The sequence below is a fragment of the Myotis brandtii genome, unplaced genomic scaffold, assembly GCF_000412655.1.
Source record: "Myotis brandtii unplaced genomic scaffold, ASM41265v1 scaffold36, whole genome shotgun sequence".
Taxonomy (NCBI): Eukaryota; Metazoa; Chordata; class Mammalia; order Chiroptera; family Vespertilionidae; genus Myotis; species Myotis brandtii.
In genome coordinates, this window is record NW_005363836.1 from 3,953,387 (window position 1) to 3,972,195 (window position 18,809).

Genomic DNA, 18,809 nt, shown 5'->3' on the forward strand with positions numbered 1-18,809 from the left:
CTCCTGTTCGCTTCAGCTGCCTGGCTGCTGGCGCCATCTTGGTTGGCAGTTAATTTGCATATCGCCCTGATTAGCCAATGGGAAGCGTGTCGGAGATACGGTTAATTACCATGTTTGTCTATTATTAGATAGGACTAGAGGCCCGGTTCATGGATTTGTGCACTGCTGTGGTCCCTCGCTCTGGCCTGTGGGGATTGGGCCAAAACTAGCTCTCTGACATCCCCCGAGGGGTCCTGGACTCCAGCAGCAAGCTAACCTACAGGTTGGAGCATCTTCCCCCTGGTGGTCAGTGAACGTCATAGCTACCAGTTGAATGGTTGAATGGTCCAACAGTTGCTTAGGCTTTTATATGTATATATGTACTAGAAACCCAATGCACAAAATTTGTGCGAGAGTAGGCTTTCCTTCCTCAAGCTTCCCTCCAGCACTGGGACCCGGGTTTCCCTCCAGCTGCCGGCACCCCAGACTTGGGCTTCCCTCACAGAGGGAGGCCCTGCCCACCCACTGCAGCCCACCAGTCAGTGGCCTGGGCATCAATCTTTGGGGCAATTGTGGAGCCCCAAGATTGATTGCCCTGCCAGCCGGTGGCCTAGGCTTCCCTCTGTGGGGTGATCATGGGGTGATGGCTGGGCCCCTGACCAATTGAAATTAGAAATGTGTGCATGCTAATCACATTTCTAGTACTTCTACATATGATCTTGGGGAAATCTTTCACCTAGTTTTAGCTTCCATTTATATATATATATAGAGAGAGAGAGAGAGAGAGAGAGAGAGAGAGATTTCAGAGAGGAAGGGAGAGAAAGAAAGAGATAGAAACATCAGTGATGAGAGAGAATCACATTCCCGCACACACCTCACTGGGGATCAAGCCCACAACCCCAGGCATGTGCCCTGACCAGATATCGAATCATGACCTCCTGGTTCATAGTTTGACGCTCAACCAGAGAGCCAAGGTGGCCAGGCTAAACACTACTTTTGAAACCTCAATAGACTTAGAAGCAACATTTTTATGATTCTATTTATAAAATAATGCCTTTGTTTAAACCACTAACTTTCCTCAGTATGTTTTTGCCATACTGTACCATGAATTCATATGTAATTTTCATATTCCTTTCAATGATAGAACACTGGCTTTTGTTACTTCCTAGGTGCTTCTTTCCTCCAATATGTATATTTTTGTTTGTTTTTCAGCTTTCCTAAGCTCTCTTGATTTGACTTTCTTTTTTTCTTGTGAAATTCTTACTCTCTTTTCTGTTCATATTTCTACCATTGCAGACACTTAATTTTTCAGTCACTTAGCATTTATGACTTTGCTTAACTTAATCTCATCAATTATTAGTCTCAAGAAAAAAATTCAAGATGAAGTTTAAATTACTTTGGTCCCATCAGTTTTGTTTAATTTGTTTTACTGTGTAGACAATGATAGGGTTTTTAATGAACATCATCGTCATAATTTGTCTGAATCCTCTGAAGTGATATAATGATTTAAAAATTGTGTCCAAGCTCTCAGTTTATCATATGATTGAGATTAAATAGTTATTTCTGTTCCCTTTAAGATTTTAAAAACTCACAAGTAGCAAGACCTATTTCAAGTCTGGTATATTAAAAAATCCCTCTGTTGCCAGCCCAATATAATCCTTTCCTCTTCTTAACTTATATAGTATGTGGTTTTTACACCATATTTTTGACTCATCAAAAGCTACTTTGTTGGGTAAGTTGTATTTTCCAATATCATATCTACACTAATAATAGACAAATATGTAAATTGACCATACCTCCATGACACCTCACAGCCAATCAGGAGGGAATATGCAAATTAGTGGGACAAAGGTGGCGGTGGCCATGGAGCCAGCCAGAGCCAGCGGGAGGCTTGGGTGGCCCCCAGTGACCCAAGCTTCTCGCTGCCCTGGTCAGCTGCCAAAGGAGGGGCTGTGGGTGGCAGCCATAGAGCAGGATGGAGTAAGCAGGAGGCTTGGGTCATCCCCCATGATGGAGAAAGCTTGGCTTTCTCTGGCGCTGAAGGCGACCCAGGCTTCCTGCCACCGTGGCCGGCTGCTGAAGAGGCCTGTGGGCAGCGGCCATGGAGCTGACCTGAGTGCGCAGGAGGCTTGGGTCATCCAGGCCGGCTGCCAAGGGAGGGGCCTGCAAACGGCCCTCAGCCCCTCACCCAGGCTGGCCATGCCACCACCAGGTGAGGGTCCCTGCTGGGGGGTGTGCCCAGCCTATAAACGGCCCTCAGCCTCCTACCCAGGCTGGCCACGCCCCCATCGGTTGAGGGTCCCCGCTGGGGGGTGTAACCAGCCTGCAAACAGCCATCAGCCCCTCACCCAGGCTGGCCAGGCACCCCAGCAGGGTCCCCCACCATGAAGGGGATGTGGCCAGCCTGAAAACAGCCCTCAGCTCCTCACCCAGGCTGGCCATGCCTCCCCCAGCGGGGACCCTCACCCGTGGGGGCGTTGCTGGCCTCCAAACTGCCCCTGCCCCTCGCCCAGGCCAGCACCCTCCCCATTTGGGACCCCACCCCAATAGGGGCATGGCTGGCCAGCAAAACACCATAGGCCCCTCACCCAGGCTGCCCTGCCTCCCAAGGGAACCCCTACCCTGATCCAGGACACCCTTCAGGGCAAACCAGCCGGCCCCCACCCATGCACCAGGCCTCTATCTATACTAATAAAAGGCTAATTTGCTAATTAGACTGGGAGACCTTCCAGGAGACCTTCCAGACATTCTTCTGGACAAAGCCATGGTGGCGGGGCCTAGGTAGAGGTGGTTAGGGGCCAAGAGGGGAGGGCAGTTCTGGGTGATCAGACCAGTGGGGGGGCAGTTGGAGGTGAGCAGGCCATCAGTGGGGGTCAGTTGGGGGCAATCAGGCTGGCGGGGAGGGCAGGTGGTGGTGAGCAGGCTGGCAGGGGGGGCAGTTGGGGGCGAACAGGCTGGCAGGCAGAGTGGTTAGGGGCAATCAGGCTGGCAGGCAGGTGAGCCTTTAGGAACCAGCAGTCCCGGATTGTGAGAGGGATGTCTGACTGCTGGTTTAGGCCACAGGAATCAGGCCTAAACCAGCAATCAGACATCCCCCAAGGGGTCCTAGATTGGAGAGGGTGCAGGCCAGACTGAGGGACAGCCCCCCCATCCACCCCATGCACAAATTTTGTGCACCGGGCCACTAGTTAAGTTATAAATTCTTTGCTGGCTAGGATCTCGTCTTTTACTTATGGAAGAGCTATATCCAAATAACTTTTGGAGTTTTGTTTTGCTTTTTCCTAATTCAAAGATCTAACTCTAGCAGATTCTGATTTAGTTGATCATAATTGAGTCCTAGTAATTGTATTTTTTAAAAGATCCCTAAAAGTCTGATTTGTAAATTATTGCTAGAGCATCACATATTTTTTATAAATGACTAATGCAAATAATGGCAAATAATGCAAAAAACCCATATGATAGAGATAAATTTTTAAATGGAAGATGAGGAAAATAAAGAAATTAAAAATTCTTTAAATAATCCTTCCATGGAATTTCAAATATTCCCATGTTTCCTCTGCAGAATTGGCAACAACTTCATCTATATTCACTTTACCTCTTTTCAAGACCTTAGCAATATTTCCCTTACTGAAGGGATTGATTCTGTTCAATTCAATTGGTTCAATTCAATTCAGTTTGTTTCAGTTTAGTTCAATTCAATTCAATTCAATTCAATCCAAAACAATTGAGTTTGCACATATATCTGCCAAGTACTATGCTAGGCTTTTGGGAATGCAAATATAAATAAGACAATTTCTCCTCTTAAGTTGCTCACAGCCTATCAAGAGAGACAAAGACATTAATTCTATCTTTGTATTAGGTGCTTTCATGGAAGTAGGTGTTGCATTCATATAGGCTTAACTTAGAGTAGGACTGGAGTATTATCCATTCATTTTATTTTCCTGCTGCTCTTGAAATCATAACACTCCCTTTAATTTCTATTCAGGTTATTCAAGATTTTATGTATGGTGAAACTTCAGCTGTGAAGGAAGCCAGGTTATTCCCACAACTAAAGTATAAAATGGATAGAAAACTGTACAGTTGAGTCAATGTCGGTTCTGATGGGTAGGATACTTAGCTGAACCACATGAACAGAGGGGAGATTATGAACCTTTGATCACTTTTCAAAGGCTGGTGCCATTTCTGACACTGACATGATGCAGGATGGCAGGAGGGGGGCATAAAAATGTGTGTCATGATAACCATTATCACTATTGTTCCACTGTGAGATAGGAGGAGATGTAATAAAAATAATGGTAGCTATGCTTGGACAGACCACCTACTGAGATTGTTCCTGCTTAGAGGAACTAAGCAAAGAACAGGTAGCATGGAATTACTCAGCAGGCTCATAACAACCACATATTATATAGGTCTACTTTTTGAACCTTTAAATAATTTACCCTATCTACATCAAATCAGTTTTATTTTCACTTTGAGGAACAGCCACAAGTGGGTAATTGGTAAGTAAAAATAAGACTAACTTAAAGTAAGTAGAACCATTTTTGTTTCCTCCAACTTTTTTTTGTTTGTTTTTGTTTTATATAAGTGACACATTTCAGACATGGAAATGTTATTTTTCCAAAGGCAGCAATTAGTTATTAACTGAACTATAATTGTAATGCAATGTTATTTCCTTAGCAGGGCAACTGACTCTTAGGGGGAAGAAGGAAGGATGGAGGATTGGAAGTGGCTCAAGTCATGAAGTTTAGATTATTCTGAAGGTTTTAATGCCTCAAATAATTTATTTCTCATTGGAATCTAGGCTTTATTAGATGCACCATCTCATTACCAATAATGTATATCACTTTATTGCAATTGCTTATTTACTTGTCTATTCCTGGGCCACATAAGATTTTTGGAATGCTTGATACATAATAGTACAATACATGCTTATTGACTGAATAAATGAATCAATCAAACCAATGAAGAGCTGAACTGACAATTGAAAGAAGTCCTATCAGTTTGGAAAAAGAAAGTCTTAGCCAGTGACAGAGATATGACTCCTCTCTATTTAATTTAAATTATTTAATAAAGTTCACTTCATACCCAGCAGCAAAGGAAGGCATAGCAAACATTAAGATTTTTGCATTTGTAGTTCTAGTGTATATTGGAAACAAAAATAGCAAGATTGTTTTATTCCTTATTTAATATACGCTCACAGAGATACTGAGAATACCTATTTTACATTACTCTGATATTGATTTTTCACACTTTCATTATTATACCTATAATCTCAAGTCCTATGCATTTTTTAAGATTAATATTGCCTCAACAGTGTTAAGATTCATAATGTTGATTTATAGTTTCACCCAATGTACTATACATTTAGATATTTCAGGAAAAAAGAAAGGAAACTTTTTTGAGAAATAAGAATCTTGCAGCCGAAACCGGTTTGGCTCAGTGGATAGAGCGTCGGCCTGCGGACTGAAAGGTCCCAGGTTTGATTCCGGTCAAGGGCATGTACCTGGGTTGCGGGCACATCCCCAGTGGGAGATGTGCAGGAGGCAGCTGATCGATGTTTCTCTCTCATCGATGTTTCTAATTCTCTATCTATCTCTCTCCCTTCCTCTCTGTAAAAAATCAATAAAATATATTTTAAAAAAAAGAATCTTGCAAATTATGCTGGTTAAAATGCACAAATATATTGTTTAAAAAGAAATCAAAGAATTTTAAAAATTGAATAGTAGTAGACATCTTAGCCAATGGTTAGTTTTCCTTTTATGTAATTTGGTTTTAATATAATTGAATGTTTTAAAAAGAAGAATGTATACCAATTAGTAATTCTGGTTAGTTACTAATCATGTTTAAAACAATGGTTATCTTAATTGCTTGTCAACCAAATGCAACCCATCAAAATCTAAACTTCTCTAAAACTTGGAAACAAATTAATAAGAACTCATTTACAATGGAAGAATGATTTAGGTTTTAAGTGTAAATGACTCAGGCTCCTAAATGTGATAAGAATTGTTCCAAGTACATCAGTCAGATTCATGGGATATATGTCTTTATAATTCCTCTGTTGGAATCATAAAAGTAGAAGAAATATCAAGGTCAATTTTTATCTTTTTTCATCTTGAAAGCATCCTTTTAAATATTTATGAAGGGTGTAGTATAAAATATAAATAGCAGATGCACAAATGTAGACTGGGATAAATAAATCATATGAACCCAAAATAAAGGAATTCAGAAAGAATGTAAATAGGCTGATTGAAGGAGTATTAGCACATGTCTATGTATATGCTGAGGTAGTCTGATAAATCAGTTGAAAAGATGGAGGCATTAATGTTAGATTTAGGCAATTCAGTGGAACATGAAGGTTGATCAAAAATGAATAGTTGAAGAAATAAGTTATTTACTAAATCTATGCTGACATTCTGAATGAAAAAGAAAAATACCAAGCAAGTATAAAAGAACAAAAAAGCTTACTATTAGTTATCCTCCTTAGAGAAGGCTTTTTCTTATGCTATATCCTTGAAAAACTCAAATTGTTCTGTTAAGGATTTACTAATTTTTTTATCATATTTATTTCTTGTTTTAAATTTTTCCTTAATTTTTAAACATTACAGACTTTTTTTTGTTAAATCAGTTTTAGATTTATAGAAAAATTGAGCATAAAGTACAGATAGTAGCCATATACTCCTTCCTTCTCCCTTCCCTCCCCTGCCACAATTTCACCTAATAGTAACATCTTATATTGGTTTGCTGAACCAATATTGATACATTATTATTGATTAAAGTCTTCGTGTTTTACAGTTTTGTGAGGTTTTCCAAATGCATAATGTCATGTATCTGCCATTACAATATCTTACAGAATAATTTCACTAGCCTAAAGATTTCCAGTGTTCAAACTACTCATACCTTCCTTCTCCCCTCCTGACAACCACTAATCTTTTTACTGTGTGTATAGTTTTGCATTTTTCAAAACGTTATATAGTTGGTATTATGTAATATGCAGCCTTATCTAACATTCTTCATTTAAGGTTCTTGCATGACTTTTCTTGGTTTGTTAGCTCATTTCATTTATTTCTGAATAATATTCTACTCTATGGATATACATACAATTTGTTTATTCATTCTCCTCTGAAAAGGCATGTTGGTTGCCTCCATATTTTTGTAAATCACTTAAAATATGAGACTGTACATGCACAGTCAAATCATCTGTTGCCCTTGTGATAACCCAGGATATAACTGAAAATCTGAAACAATTATTTTTTCTCTTTACTCCAGTTCTCTTTTCTCTTAGATGGAATTCAAGTAGACATCTCACTTTAATCAACCTTAAAATAGTGCCTCTCAAAGTATGTCCCAAATATCATCTACATTAGAATCACTAGGAGTGTCTATTAAAATTCAAATCCCTGGGCCCAGAATTTCTGAGAATGGAGCCCAGGTTTATGTTTATTTACAAAGTAGCACTAGGTGGATTCTACTTTTACTAAAGTTTGAGAAGGTGAACACTTTTGTAATTAGGTTTTTTGTTTGTTTGTTTGTGTTTTTTTAATAATATACTAGAGGCCTGGTGCACTAAATTCCTGCACTGAGGGAGTCCCTTAGCCCAGCCTGCACCTTCTCACAGTACAGGAGCCCTGGCTCCTTACCGCCCACCTGCTTGCTGCTCCTACCACTCAGCTTGCTGCTCCTTAGCACTGCTGCGGAGGCAGGAGAGGTTCCCGCCACCACCGCTGCGCTTGCCAGCCATGAGCCCGCTTTCTGGCTGAGCGGCGTTCCCCCTGTGGGAGCGCACTGACCACCAGGGGGCAGCTCCTGCGTTGAGTGTCTGCCTCCTGGTGGTCAGTGTGCATCATAGCCATTGGTTGTTCTGGTTGTTCCGCTGTAATAATCGCTTAGGCTTTTATTATATAGTTGACTTAACATGTCTTCCATATATCTGGAAGTCTTAGAACTGAGATAAGTAGATTTCCATTTACAGCATGTGGCCAACTAAGGTAGAGAAAAGTAGTTTTTACAGAAATGTACTGAGTAGTGGGGAAAATATTTCCTGCTTCCATGTGGATTCTCTTCAGCATTCTTTGTAAAGGAAAGCAGGAGTGTTATCCTGGATCACTTACTTATTTCAGCTCTTTGTTCACCTCACTAATGACCCTCAGGAGGATTAATACACATTCTTAGAATGGGCTTATACATATTGTGCCTTTAGAACTAGGAAAGTGTTATATAGTTCAATGATGTTTAATATTTTAGGTATTAATATTATCATTTCCTGCTATTCTCCCATTTTTTTGAACAAAATTTATTGCCTCTGGGTATGGGAAAATTCAATTGAGATGCTAACTGGATTTTCAAACTCATAGCGGAAATAAGTAATTTTGAAAACTAAAGCTTTCAGTTGTAAGAGCTTAGGGAAAACAAAAAGATTTTTGAAAGTAAAAATCTTAAAATTTTGTGGATCAATTTTTAGGTTATATCCCAAACAGAAAATTGGGAAAGACAATGCAAAATGATATGAACTAACCTTTTCTTCATCAATAGGGGTGGCACACACATGCACACAATACATGGGTAGAAGATCCAAGATGGTGGAGAGAGAAAATAAGAAAGGAAATCAGGAAAAATACACAAATTTAAATGTTGTACAGAAGGCCTAGAGCCCTACCTCTTATCCCTGTCCCTCTGGATTCAGGATATGAAAACCATGGATTTTAATTTAATTTTTAAAAATTTATCTTTATTGTTCAAAATATTACATATGTCCTCCTTTATTCCCCCTTTGACTCCCTCCATCCCACCCCCCTCCTAGGCCTAGTACACTATTATCCGTGTGAGACATAGATTATTTTAAAGGAAATTTGAGAGAAGAGAGTACTTATAAATTACTTTCCAAGACATAGCCCTCGGTATTGCAAACCATCTAGTAAGATCTTTAGACCAAGGAAGCACTGAAGAAGCCAGGTAGTGAATTCAGTGATTCCGAGGGCAGCATACCTGAGGAAAGCAAAAACTTTCTGACCTGAAAGAAAGCTGGTGCAACCTAAGATGTCTGCCCTTTGAAGAAAGAAAACTGAATGCATGGACCAAGTAAGCAGGCCCCCAAAGCATAGCAGACATCAACAACCATGGCATATACCAGTGGTTCCCAAACTTATTTGGCCTACCGCCCCCTTTCCAGAAAAAATATTACTCAGCCCCTGGAAATTAATTTTTTTTTAAAATTTTAATAGCAGTTACTCATTGCCCCCAAATGCACCTGTGGCCATCACCGCCCCCCTGGATCGCTGCAGCGCCCACCGGGGGGCGGTAGCGCCCACTTTGGGAATCACTGGCATATACTGATGAGGAAAGATAAGGAGAGTTATATCTAGGGGAGGATGGAGATGTTCGTGAAGTCAGATTTCTCCAGCTATATCTGATCAGTATGGAAGCCCTACCTCGGGAACTTATCTTACTTTTGCTGAGAAAAAGTTGTGCGAAAAAAAATTTAAGTATTTAACATCCTATATAATAAAAGAGTAGTATGCAAATTGTCCCCTCGACCAGGAGTTCTTCCGGGAATTCGACCAGGGGCCAGGGCTGGCCAGGGGAAGGGAGGGAGTACCCGGCTAGTCACTGCCAGCCACTAGGGACCCTACCAGTGCCTGAATTTTGTGCACTGGGCCTCTAGTTCAACTATCATAACTACAAGATCTATACCTGTTACATTCAAACTGTAGTCTCTGGAGGTGAATCTCAACAAACATTAAAATGTATACTTTATAGGTATAATTACATTATACAAAATAAGTATGTAGTTAAAAATCAGATATTTTTTCTTCCAGAGTTTTCCATTCTATCTGCATTGTACCCTGAGTTCACTTATATTGATAGAATTATACTTATAAAGAGAAATACCTTCATGAAGTGGAAAGTGAATGAAAGAGAAATTATAGAATATGTATCAATAATAGTATCTAGCTTGGACTTTAGAATCATAAAGATCAGAAATGAGTCCAGACTCTACCACCTACTAGCAAATCTGGCTTTTTTCAACCGTATTCTGGGAATAATATATACTGGATAGGATTGTATGAGTATTTGCCATACAACAGGCATTCAATCTTATTATCTTGTAATGTAAAAAGCATTCAAACCTGTAAAGAATTTTTGTGAGTTTATTTGAGCCAAACTGTCAACAATCGTCAGGAATCAGAATCTCAATGTATTGGGATAATTCTCTGGAGAATGTATTACCTTGTTTTATTACATTACAATCAAAGGAGTAGACATGAGAGGGTTACAGGAAATCCATTGGTGATAGATTAGGGAGGTAGGAGAAAGCAAAGAGAGGGGATCTCTGGGATTGGATAAAAAGTAAAATGATAGACCAGCTGTGGGCAAACTACAGCCCGCCTGCCGGATCCGGCCCGTTTGAAATGAATAAAACTAAAAAAAAAAAAGACCGTACCCTTTTATGTAATGATGTTTACTTTGAATTTATATTAGTTCACACAAACACTCCATCCATGCTTTTGTGCCGGCCCTCTGGTCCAGTTTAAGAACCCATTGTGGCCCTGGAGTCAAAAAGTTTGCCCACCCCTGTTATAGACACATACTTATTTTACTTAGGTGGGTACAGGATAGTTAACAGTCAACAATTAACATGATAACAATAACAATGAAGGTGTTTGTGGTCTCAGTCCTGGCTCCAGTAGGCTCATTTGGCTGTGCCCTGAGGGGTCTAAAAAAAGGGAAGTTACAAGTTACCCTGACATTCTTCAGGTATGTTATCTTAGAAGCAAAAGACAATAGGCTCAGTAAAGTTGATCTTTGTTAGGAAAGATACTGGCCTAGGACCTAACTACCCACCATAAACTGCCTTTTAATTAAAGGTTTTAATTTCAGACCATCCTTTGTGGTTACTTTAGGTCTCTAGAGTTTTCAAGGCTACCACACAGGGCAGGATTTCCTTGAGTTAGTCAGGTTACCATGTGGCCCCTTTTCATCCACAATCTGTACTCTTCTTATTGTTCTTGTCATTATTTTATGAAATGTTATTTGTAAAACTCAGTGTCTTAGATTCTTATCTATGATTCTTAAGGTTAGCATGAAGAATAATTAGTATAAATAAATCATGGTCTATGTTGAAAATTTCTTCTTACAAACATAATTTTGTAGCTTTAATATAGGAAAAACTTGCAATCATTTCTATGGGTTTTCATTATTTATATGTAGAGGTAAATTCTATTACAGTCACTCTTCTCCAACTGCCATGGGTTTGGCTCAGGAGAAAATGATTCTGAAAGAAAATCTGAGGTAGTTTTTATAGTTCTTTGTGGACCTTATATACAACTGAATCACTTTCTAGATATGCCTATTAAATGATCCATAAAAGTATATATCTCAGAGGAAAGGTAGAGGTGGATGGGTGGGTGGGTAGGAAGAGATCAACCAAAGAACTTGAATGCATATATGCATAACCCATGGACACAGACAATAGGGTGGTGGAGGCCTGGGGTAGGGGGCAGGGGCGGGCTATAAGGGGTCAATGGGAGAAAAAAGGGGACATATGTAATACTTTCAACAACAAAGATTTAAAAGATATTTTTTAAAAAGTATACATGGGTAGGTAATCAATGGATGGAGGCAAATAATCCTATTGAAACATTTACTATTTATTTTTGATACAACACTTTTAAACAGGCCGATTAGTTTCCTTTATGATTTTACCCTTGAAAGTACACACTATTTTGTTCTTTGTCACTGTTGCATGACATTCCATTTGGTAGTCTGCTTATTTTTAGCCAGACTATCAGAGTATTTTTCTACTGGACTGTTACAGCACTTGAACTTGGAATCTTGTAACGTGAGGAACTGCACTGGGGAAAAGAAGAAACAGCTAACAAATGGGAAATTATAAATCTAGACCAACCCAAACTTGCACTGGTAAATATTTTATATCTTCAAATGTAATATGGTTCATTAATAGTGGTAGATAATTCATATTTCCTTGGAATATTTGTTAATTTTTATACAGGCAATAAAATGATATAATATACAAAAGTGTTATGAATATATCTGAATTCAAATTAATTTTTTTGAAATAGAGAAAACAAATTTATTACAAAAATGTATTATTAGTTCCTAGGTATAATATTGTAGGGAAAAAATTGTAATGCTGCTGAATATAGGGATCTTAGAATTATATCTTAAGTACTTAGTATTTAGAACCAAAAAACTCTTTTCTAGAAACTGGAGATTGCTATAATTAAAAAGCAATTAAATCCAATGAAATAAGTCAAATATATATTTTATGTAAATGTATTATCTAATATCAAATGGGTTCTTAATCACTTCAATTCAATATGATTGCCTTTTAAATATAAACATCTGCATTTTAAGCTCACAGTAATTTAAATTAAGTATGTAGAATTAAGAATGAAAAAGAGTTTTAATTACTTCTATATTATGATCTGTGTTTACATTTTGCAAAACAATGTAAACTATGAGTTTATCCCCCTTTTTTTTTCTAGATGAATGGAAAAAAAAGGTCAGCGAATCTTATGTTATTATAATAGAAAGATTAGAAGATGACCTGCGGATCAAAGAAAAAGAATTTACAGAATTAAGGCACATATTTGGGTAAAGTTATTATTTCTTTGTATAAGTGATTTCATTATTTATCTTGTTTTAAGATAAATCTCTATATATTTAAAAACAAAACCCTAACCAGTCATGTTCTCAGTCTTAGAATGTAAAGTTATCCTCTCTTGACCATACAAACAGATTATATTCTTAAAATATGGCTTCTACACTCCCATAACTGAAGTTTGAAAGGAGAGGAACCTAAGGGCTAGCCTTTGAATACTGTTGCTGTTGCAAATAGTCTTCTCTGGAATTAGATCGTTCTTGTAAGCCTTGCCAGCAACAAATAAGACGTCTCTTCCCAATGGTGGCAGAATATTGGCCACATTGTTTTCTTTGCGCGACTAGTCCAATTTTAACAAACCCTCTGGTCTCTTGACATTGAAAGGATGTCTCTTAATGGAACTGAGTATTATTCTGCCCCTGAAAAATCATATAACAATGAGTTATATTGGCTTCAGGCTTTCAGTGGGTTTTATTCTAAGATAATAATAGAAAAATAATCTGGCATTGTGCCACAACCTTGGAACACATAAAACGTTCAGAAAAGAGGGTCAGACCCTTATATACACAAGCATCCTTATGGAGAAATTGAATCTGGCCTTGAGAAACTAGATGCATTGGGGGTGGGGAAGGGCGTTAGTTTAAGTTAGCTGCCTGACTGAGACACAGTTCCATGTAGGCCAGTTAGCCATGTTCACTTACAGCTGTGTTAGTCAGATAATGCACTCATGACAAAGAACTCCCTCTATTTTACTTGGAAAACAAGTGTAAAGCAATGACAAAATGACATATTTTTTAAAAGAAATTTCAGATATTGTAAACATACTAAACTCACATAACTGGCAAATAAAATTATCCAGTTATAATATAGTTTATATGAAATTTGTTAGGGGTTCATAAGGCCTTCATAAGTGTTCAACTTATGGTTTTGGAAATAGTAGATTCTCCTGTTATTTATTTGGCACAAAATGATTAACTCAGCATTGACACACGTGATGAGATACCCTGGGTTGAGTTGGCTTTTGCAAGTAGTATCCCATGCTCAGTTATGGGGAAACTTTTAAATTTCCTGTAAAGATGTGACTGGTACTTTGGTATAATAGATTTATACATACATACATATTTATTTTGTTAGAAAAGAGATATGAATATAGAACTTAATCATAAGCCCTCTATCTCTTATTAACTAAGATAAATATACCTAATGAAATGTGATTCAATTGAAGAGATTTCCCCCAATTTTATAAAGTCAAAACCTTATTTATTTATTTTAATTAAGGAAATATTATACAAATATATCAAGCCTGATTTTTTAAAAAAACATCCTTTTAAGGATTGAGCAATGGGCTTGAGATGTAAATTTTTCTCTCACATCACATCAACAAGCAGCTATTTCGACAGCTCCCACTATAGCTGCCTTTTCTTACATTTTCACTACATGTGATAAAAGTGACCGCCTTTTTGCTGATTAGTATTGGGGGTGAGAGGCAAGAATCAGCGGCAAGGAGATTATAGTAGAAAATTTATTGTGCCAGCTATATTTAAGGTGCTATTCCAGACACATCAAATATAAAACATTATTTAATCCTCACCATGACCATGCATGGAAGATAATATTTCTGATGGATAATAAACTAAAGAACAGAGAAGTTGTGTTTGTTCAGATCACGTGCTGGAACTGTGATTTGTAGCAAGTTTGTCTTGACTCCATAGAGAGAGCTTTTCTTCTTTGTGTGTGTGGTTTTCTTTTATATTGAATTTCTTTTTTAATTTTTGATTTAATTTTATTTTTCCATCACCTTTTATCCCATCTGTGCCCTCCACTCATCACCCTCCACCACCACCAATCACCACATGTCCATGTCCTTTAGTTCGCTCTCATTTTTTTCTTTTTTGCTCAATCTCTTCACCCTGCCTAGCATGGCCACCCCCGCTCCCCACAACTGTCTGTCTGCTCTCTATCTATGGGTCTATCTCCATTTTGCTTGGTAGTTCAGTTTGTTCATTAAATTCCACATATAAGTGAGATTATATGGTACTTGTCTTTGACTAGCTTATTTCACTAAGCATAATGTTAGAGAAAGCTTTTCTTACTGTAACACCTGCTTCTTATTATAGAACTTCAAAATCTGGTTGAGAGGAAACACATCTATACATGTAAAACCCTAAGCAATCAGTCGACCCTTTGACCAGTCACTATGACTCAAACTGACTACCAGGGGACAGACGCTCAATGCAGGAGCTGGCCCCTGGTGGTCAATGCGTTCCCACAGCGGGAGCGCCGCTCAGCTGATGGATGGGCACCAAACACTGCCGAGTGGCTGCGGCAGCAGGCACAGTGGGGCCGGGAGTGACACGGCGCTCGCTGGTTCAGGCTCCTCCCCTGCCGCCTGCCACTCAGGACACTACTACATCCCTTGGGAGATGTCAGACTGCCGGTTTCGGCCTGTGGGGATCAGGCTGAAACCGGCAGTCCGACCTTCCCTGAGGGGTCCCGGGTTGCGAGAGAGCACAGGCCAGGTTGAGGGATCCCACTGGTGCATGAATCTGTGCACTGTGCCTCTGGTATATAAATTATTCACAGAAGACAGTCTATGTGCCAAGTAAAAGAAAAAACAGTATTGTTTTTAAATATAAAATAAAGATTTGGGGTCTTGATTGATTCATTGATTTTAAAAAGCATTCCAGATAAAAAGCATTCCAGCAAAGATATATAGGCAAGAATAAATGTTTTACCATGGAAAGTGAAGAAGAGGCAAGAAAAACTAACATCTTGACCATTTTATGTAAGTTGAGGAAGAAAGCTATGTCAGTCAGGTTAAGGGTTTTGCAGTCATGCAAACAGTTTTAAATCTAGCTTCTTCTATTTACAAACTATGTATCCTTAGATATTTTACTGAATCTCCTGAGCTTTATTTATATTTTAAAATGAGGTTAATAACCTCACAGGCTATCTGCAAAATGATGCCAATTCAATGCTGAGTACAGGGCCTAACACACAATAGGCATTGAGTAATTGAAGGTTTTTATTACAATGATTGATTAGATAAATAGGGCAGTTTGAAAGACTGAAGACTATTATCGAATGGGAGTAACAAATAGTTTTTTGAAAGTTAGAAGGTGAGAAAGTTAGAATAAAATGTTTTTATCTGAAGAGAGTGTTTTCAAAAGTAAAAAATGTAAAATGTTAGAGCACTTCAAGATTATGCAAAATTCCAAATATAAATTTTAAGAATTGTGATCTGGAGCGATTTAACGAGTTTTCAGACACTCTATTAAAAGGCTCGTCAAACTGGATGTCAAATTCTCTGAGAATAACGGTAGAGCATTTTGTAGAAAGGAAGACTGGTAGCCTGGTGCTAAAGCCATTAAGGAAGCTACACACACATCCAATTAGCCAGAAGTGATAATAATGAAGCCAAGGAGAGGTTTACCAGAGCCTAGAATCATGTTTCTCCAAGGGCTAAGCACCTACTACGTAGAGGAGCCGGCAGTGCTTGCTAAAATTTTAGATTCCATGATTCCACTCCATCTCAAATGAATCGGGACCTCTGGGGATGACTTCCAGAAACCTGAATTTTTAACAAGCTTCCCAGGTAATACTTTTGCATGCTAAAAATTATACTTCTGCTAAAGTTTGAAAACTAGACTTCTAGGAAGATATCCGAGTTACGCTGAGAACTCTGCCTGAGGTGATATCCGTGAAGAAATGCAGAATATGAGAACAGAAAGCTGGCAACTAGTATGATCTCCAGAGAGTTAATGGAGCAAACAAACAAACAGAAAAAAGGAGTACCCTGCTTTGTCTGATCCCATCAAGGCCAAGAGCATCATCCAGGAAAGAAAGTCAATCATGCCTAGGGCAAATTTCACAGAATTTTCTTTCCTCTAGAATAAAATGATGGATGACAAGGAAAGAACAGAATGGAGTACGGAGAATAGAAATTGTCTCACTCACTGGCTCACATACAAAAATCTTAAGAGTATTTGGGAAGATAAACTATAATATTGTACAAAATCACATTTAGATGAGTAGGACATTTTAGGTGTCAAATATGTGTTAAAATATTTCTCTTTCTCATCTTTATTCATGTTTTACACAATGTGAGGAGTACTCCTGTGATGAACAGTTGTGTTATGCTGCCTGACATCAGGCTTTCTCTAAAATAAGATAGCAGAAAAACTGTAAAAGATGCTCCCCCTCCACCCCCCGCAAAAAAAAAAAAAAGTTTTTTAACACTAGAGTAACAGGTGGAGCATCACTGAGGTAAACAGGTTCATCTGGGGTTTTATTTGGATTTTGTTTTGTTTTGTTTTCATTTGCTGACAAGTTTCTTTATGGCATTGATGGTAGATCTTCATTTTGTTCATTAAGAGACCTTTCTTACCATAGTGCACCAGGGCTTCTTCCTGTAAGCTCAAATACACAGTCTCTTGGTATAGCTTTCACCCATAATATAGTACAGAACAATGTAGCATTAAACTTTAAAAAGACAGAAAGACCTAAAGCATTATCTTACTTAAGCCAATTTATGGCACCTTTGGAATGAGAGCTTGATATGAGTAAGAAGAGGAATGGAAATGGCATGTTCCTTCATCTTCCACAATAAAGTTGCATTCACTCATAACTTTTGACATTTGTTGAGCTAATGGTTGGGTGATGGGAAGAGATGAGGAAAAATAGAAGGCAGAAGAAGGAAGACAGAAGTGTACAGTGGAAGACCATTGTCTGATTATTTCGTCTTGTATGTTCTCTTTGATCTTTGTGTTAATCAATATAATGGCACTTAATTCATGGTGTTGTTATCCATTTACAGGTCTAACTACTAGCATATGTGTTCACTAAAGACAGCCTCTTTATCTTGTTTAACTTCATTTATATTTTTTATTTATTTCTGATACCTATTTGTATAGCAATTGAAAACAAACTAAAAATTTAGTGTCTACTATATGCTAGGCATGCTACATGGTATTTTAATATGTATTAGCTCATATAATCCTAAATGTATACAGGGATGGGCAAAAGTAGATTAATAATAACAAATTACACAGTAATTAATAAATGAATTATAATACAAGAATAAACTGTTTTGCATACTCAGAACTGTGAACCTACTTTTGCCGACTCCTGCATATGTAAAATGCTTTAGAACAATGTTTTGCTAATTTCACTGTAAATCTTTTTGTCTGATTAATCTATATTGTAAAATTTGGATCTCTATCACCATACTCCAGAGAAGTTATAATTTCCAATGCCATGGCTTGTTCACATAATCAAAAGAACCCTATTTGTTTATTTTCTCCTTAGTCTCCATTGTCCTAGGAGCTGTGTCTGTAAAGATATATCTGCTATTTTGCTGCCTTATGGAGTCTTGTAGGATTTTTATGGTTTCCCATCTTATATTTAAGTCTTTTAGCCATTTTGAGTTTGTTTTTGTGTATGGTAAGTTGGTGATCTAGTTTCATTTTTTTGCATGTATCTGACCAAATTTCCTAGCACCATGTATTGAAGAGTCTGTCTTGACTCCATTGTATGCTCTTGCCTCCTTTGTCAAATATTAATTGGGCATAATGGCTTGAGTCAATTTCTGTGTTCTCTGTTCTGTTCTATTGGTCTATATGTCTGTTTTTTGTGACAGTACCAAGCAGTTTTGAGAACCGTAGGTTGGTAATATAGCTCGATATCTGGTATTTTGATCCCTCCAACTTTGTTCTTTCTTAGGATTGCTGTGGCTACTCAGAGTCTTGTTTTATTCCAGATAAATTTTTGGAGAGTTTATTCTAGATCTTTGAAATATGCCATTGGTATTTTAATGGGGATTTCATTGAATCTGTAGATTGCTTTGGGTAGTATGGACATTTTAATGATGTTGATTCTACCAGTCCATGAACATGGAATGTTCTTCCATTTGTTTATGGCTTCCTCTATCTCTTTTTTCAATGTCCTGTAGTTTTCTGAGTACAGGTCTTTTACCTCTTTAGTTAAGTTTATTTCTAGGTATTTTAATTTTTTGGGTGCAACAGTAAATGGGATTGTTTTTTTCATTTCTCTTTCTGTTGAGTTCATTATTGGTGTATAAAAAGGCCATAGATTTCTGGGTGTTAATTTTGTATCCTGCTGCATAACATCAAAATAAAAAGGTTCTTCACAGCAAAAGAAACCATTAACGAAACAACAAGAAAGCCCACTGCATGGGAGAACATATTTGCCA

General features: G+C 38.0%; 1 protein-coding gene across 1 annotated transcript in view; it reads left to right on the forward strand.

Moving 5' to 3' along the window:
• LOC102250129 (serine/threonine-protein kinase TNNI3K) overlaps nt 1-18,809 on the forward strand; it is a 317,621-nt gene that overhangs the window by 6,741 nt on the left and 292,071 nt on the right. The window contains exons 2-3 of the mRNA XM_005871916.2: nt 11,792-11,895; nt 12,483-12,591. Of these exons, the coding sequence (XP_005871978.1) occupies nt 11,856-11,895; nt 12,483-12,591 (149 nt within the window). The 5' untranslated portion in view covers nt 11,792-11,855. The remainder of the gene's footprint in view (nt 1-11,791; nt 11,896-12,482; nt 12,592-18,809) is intronic.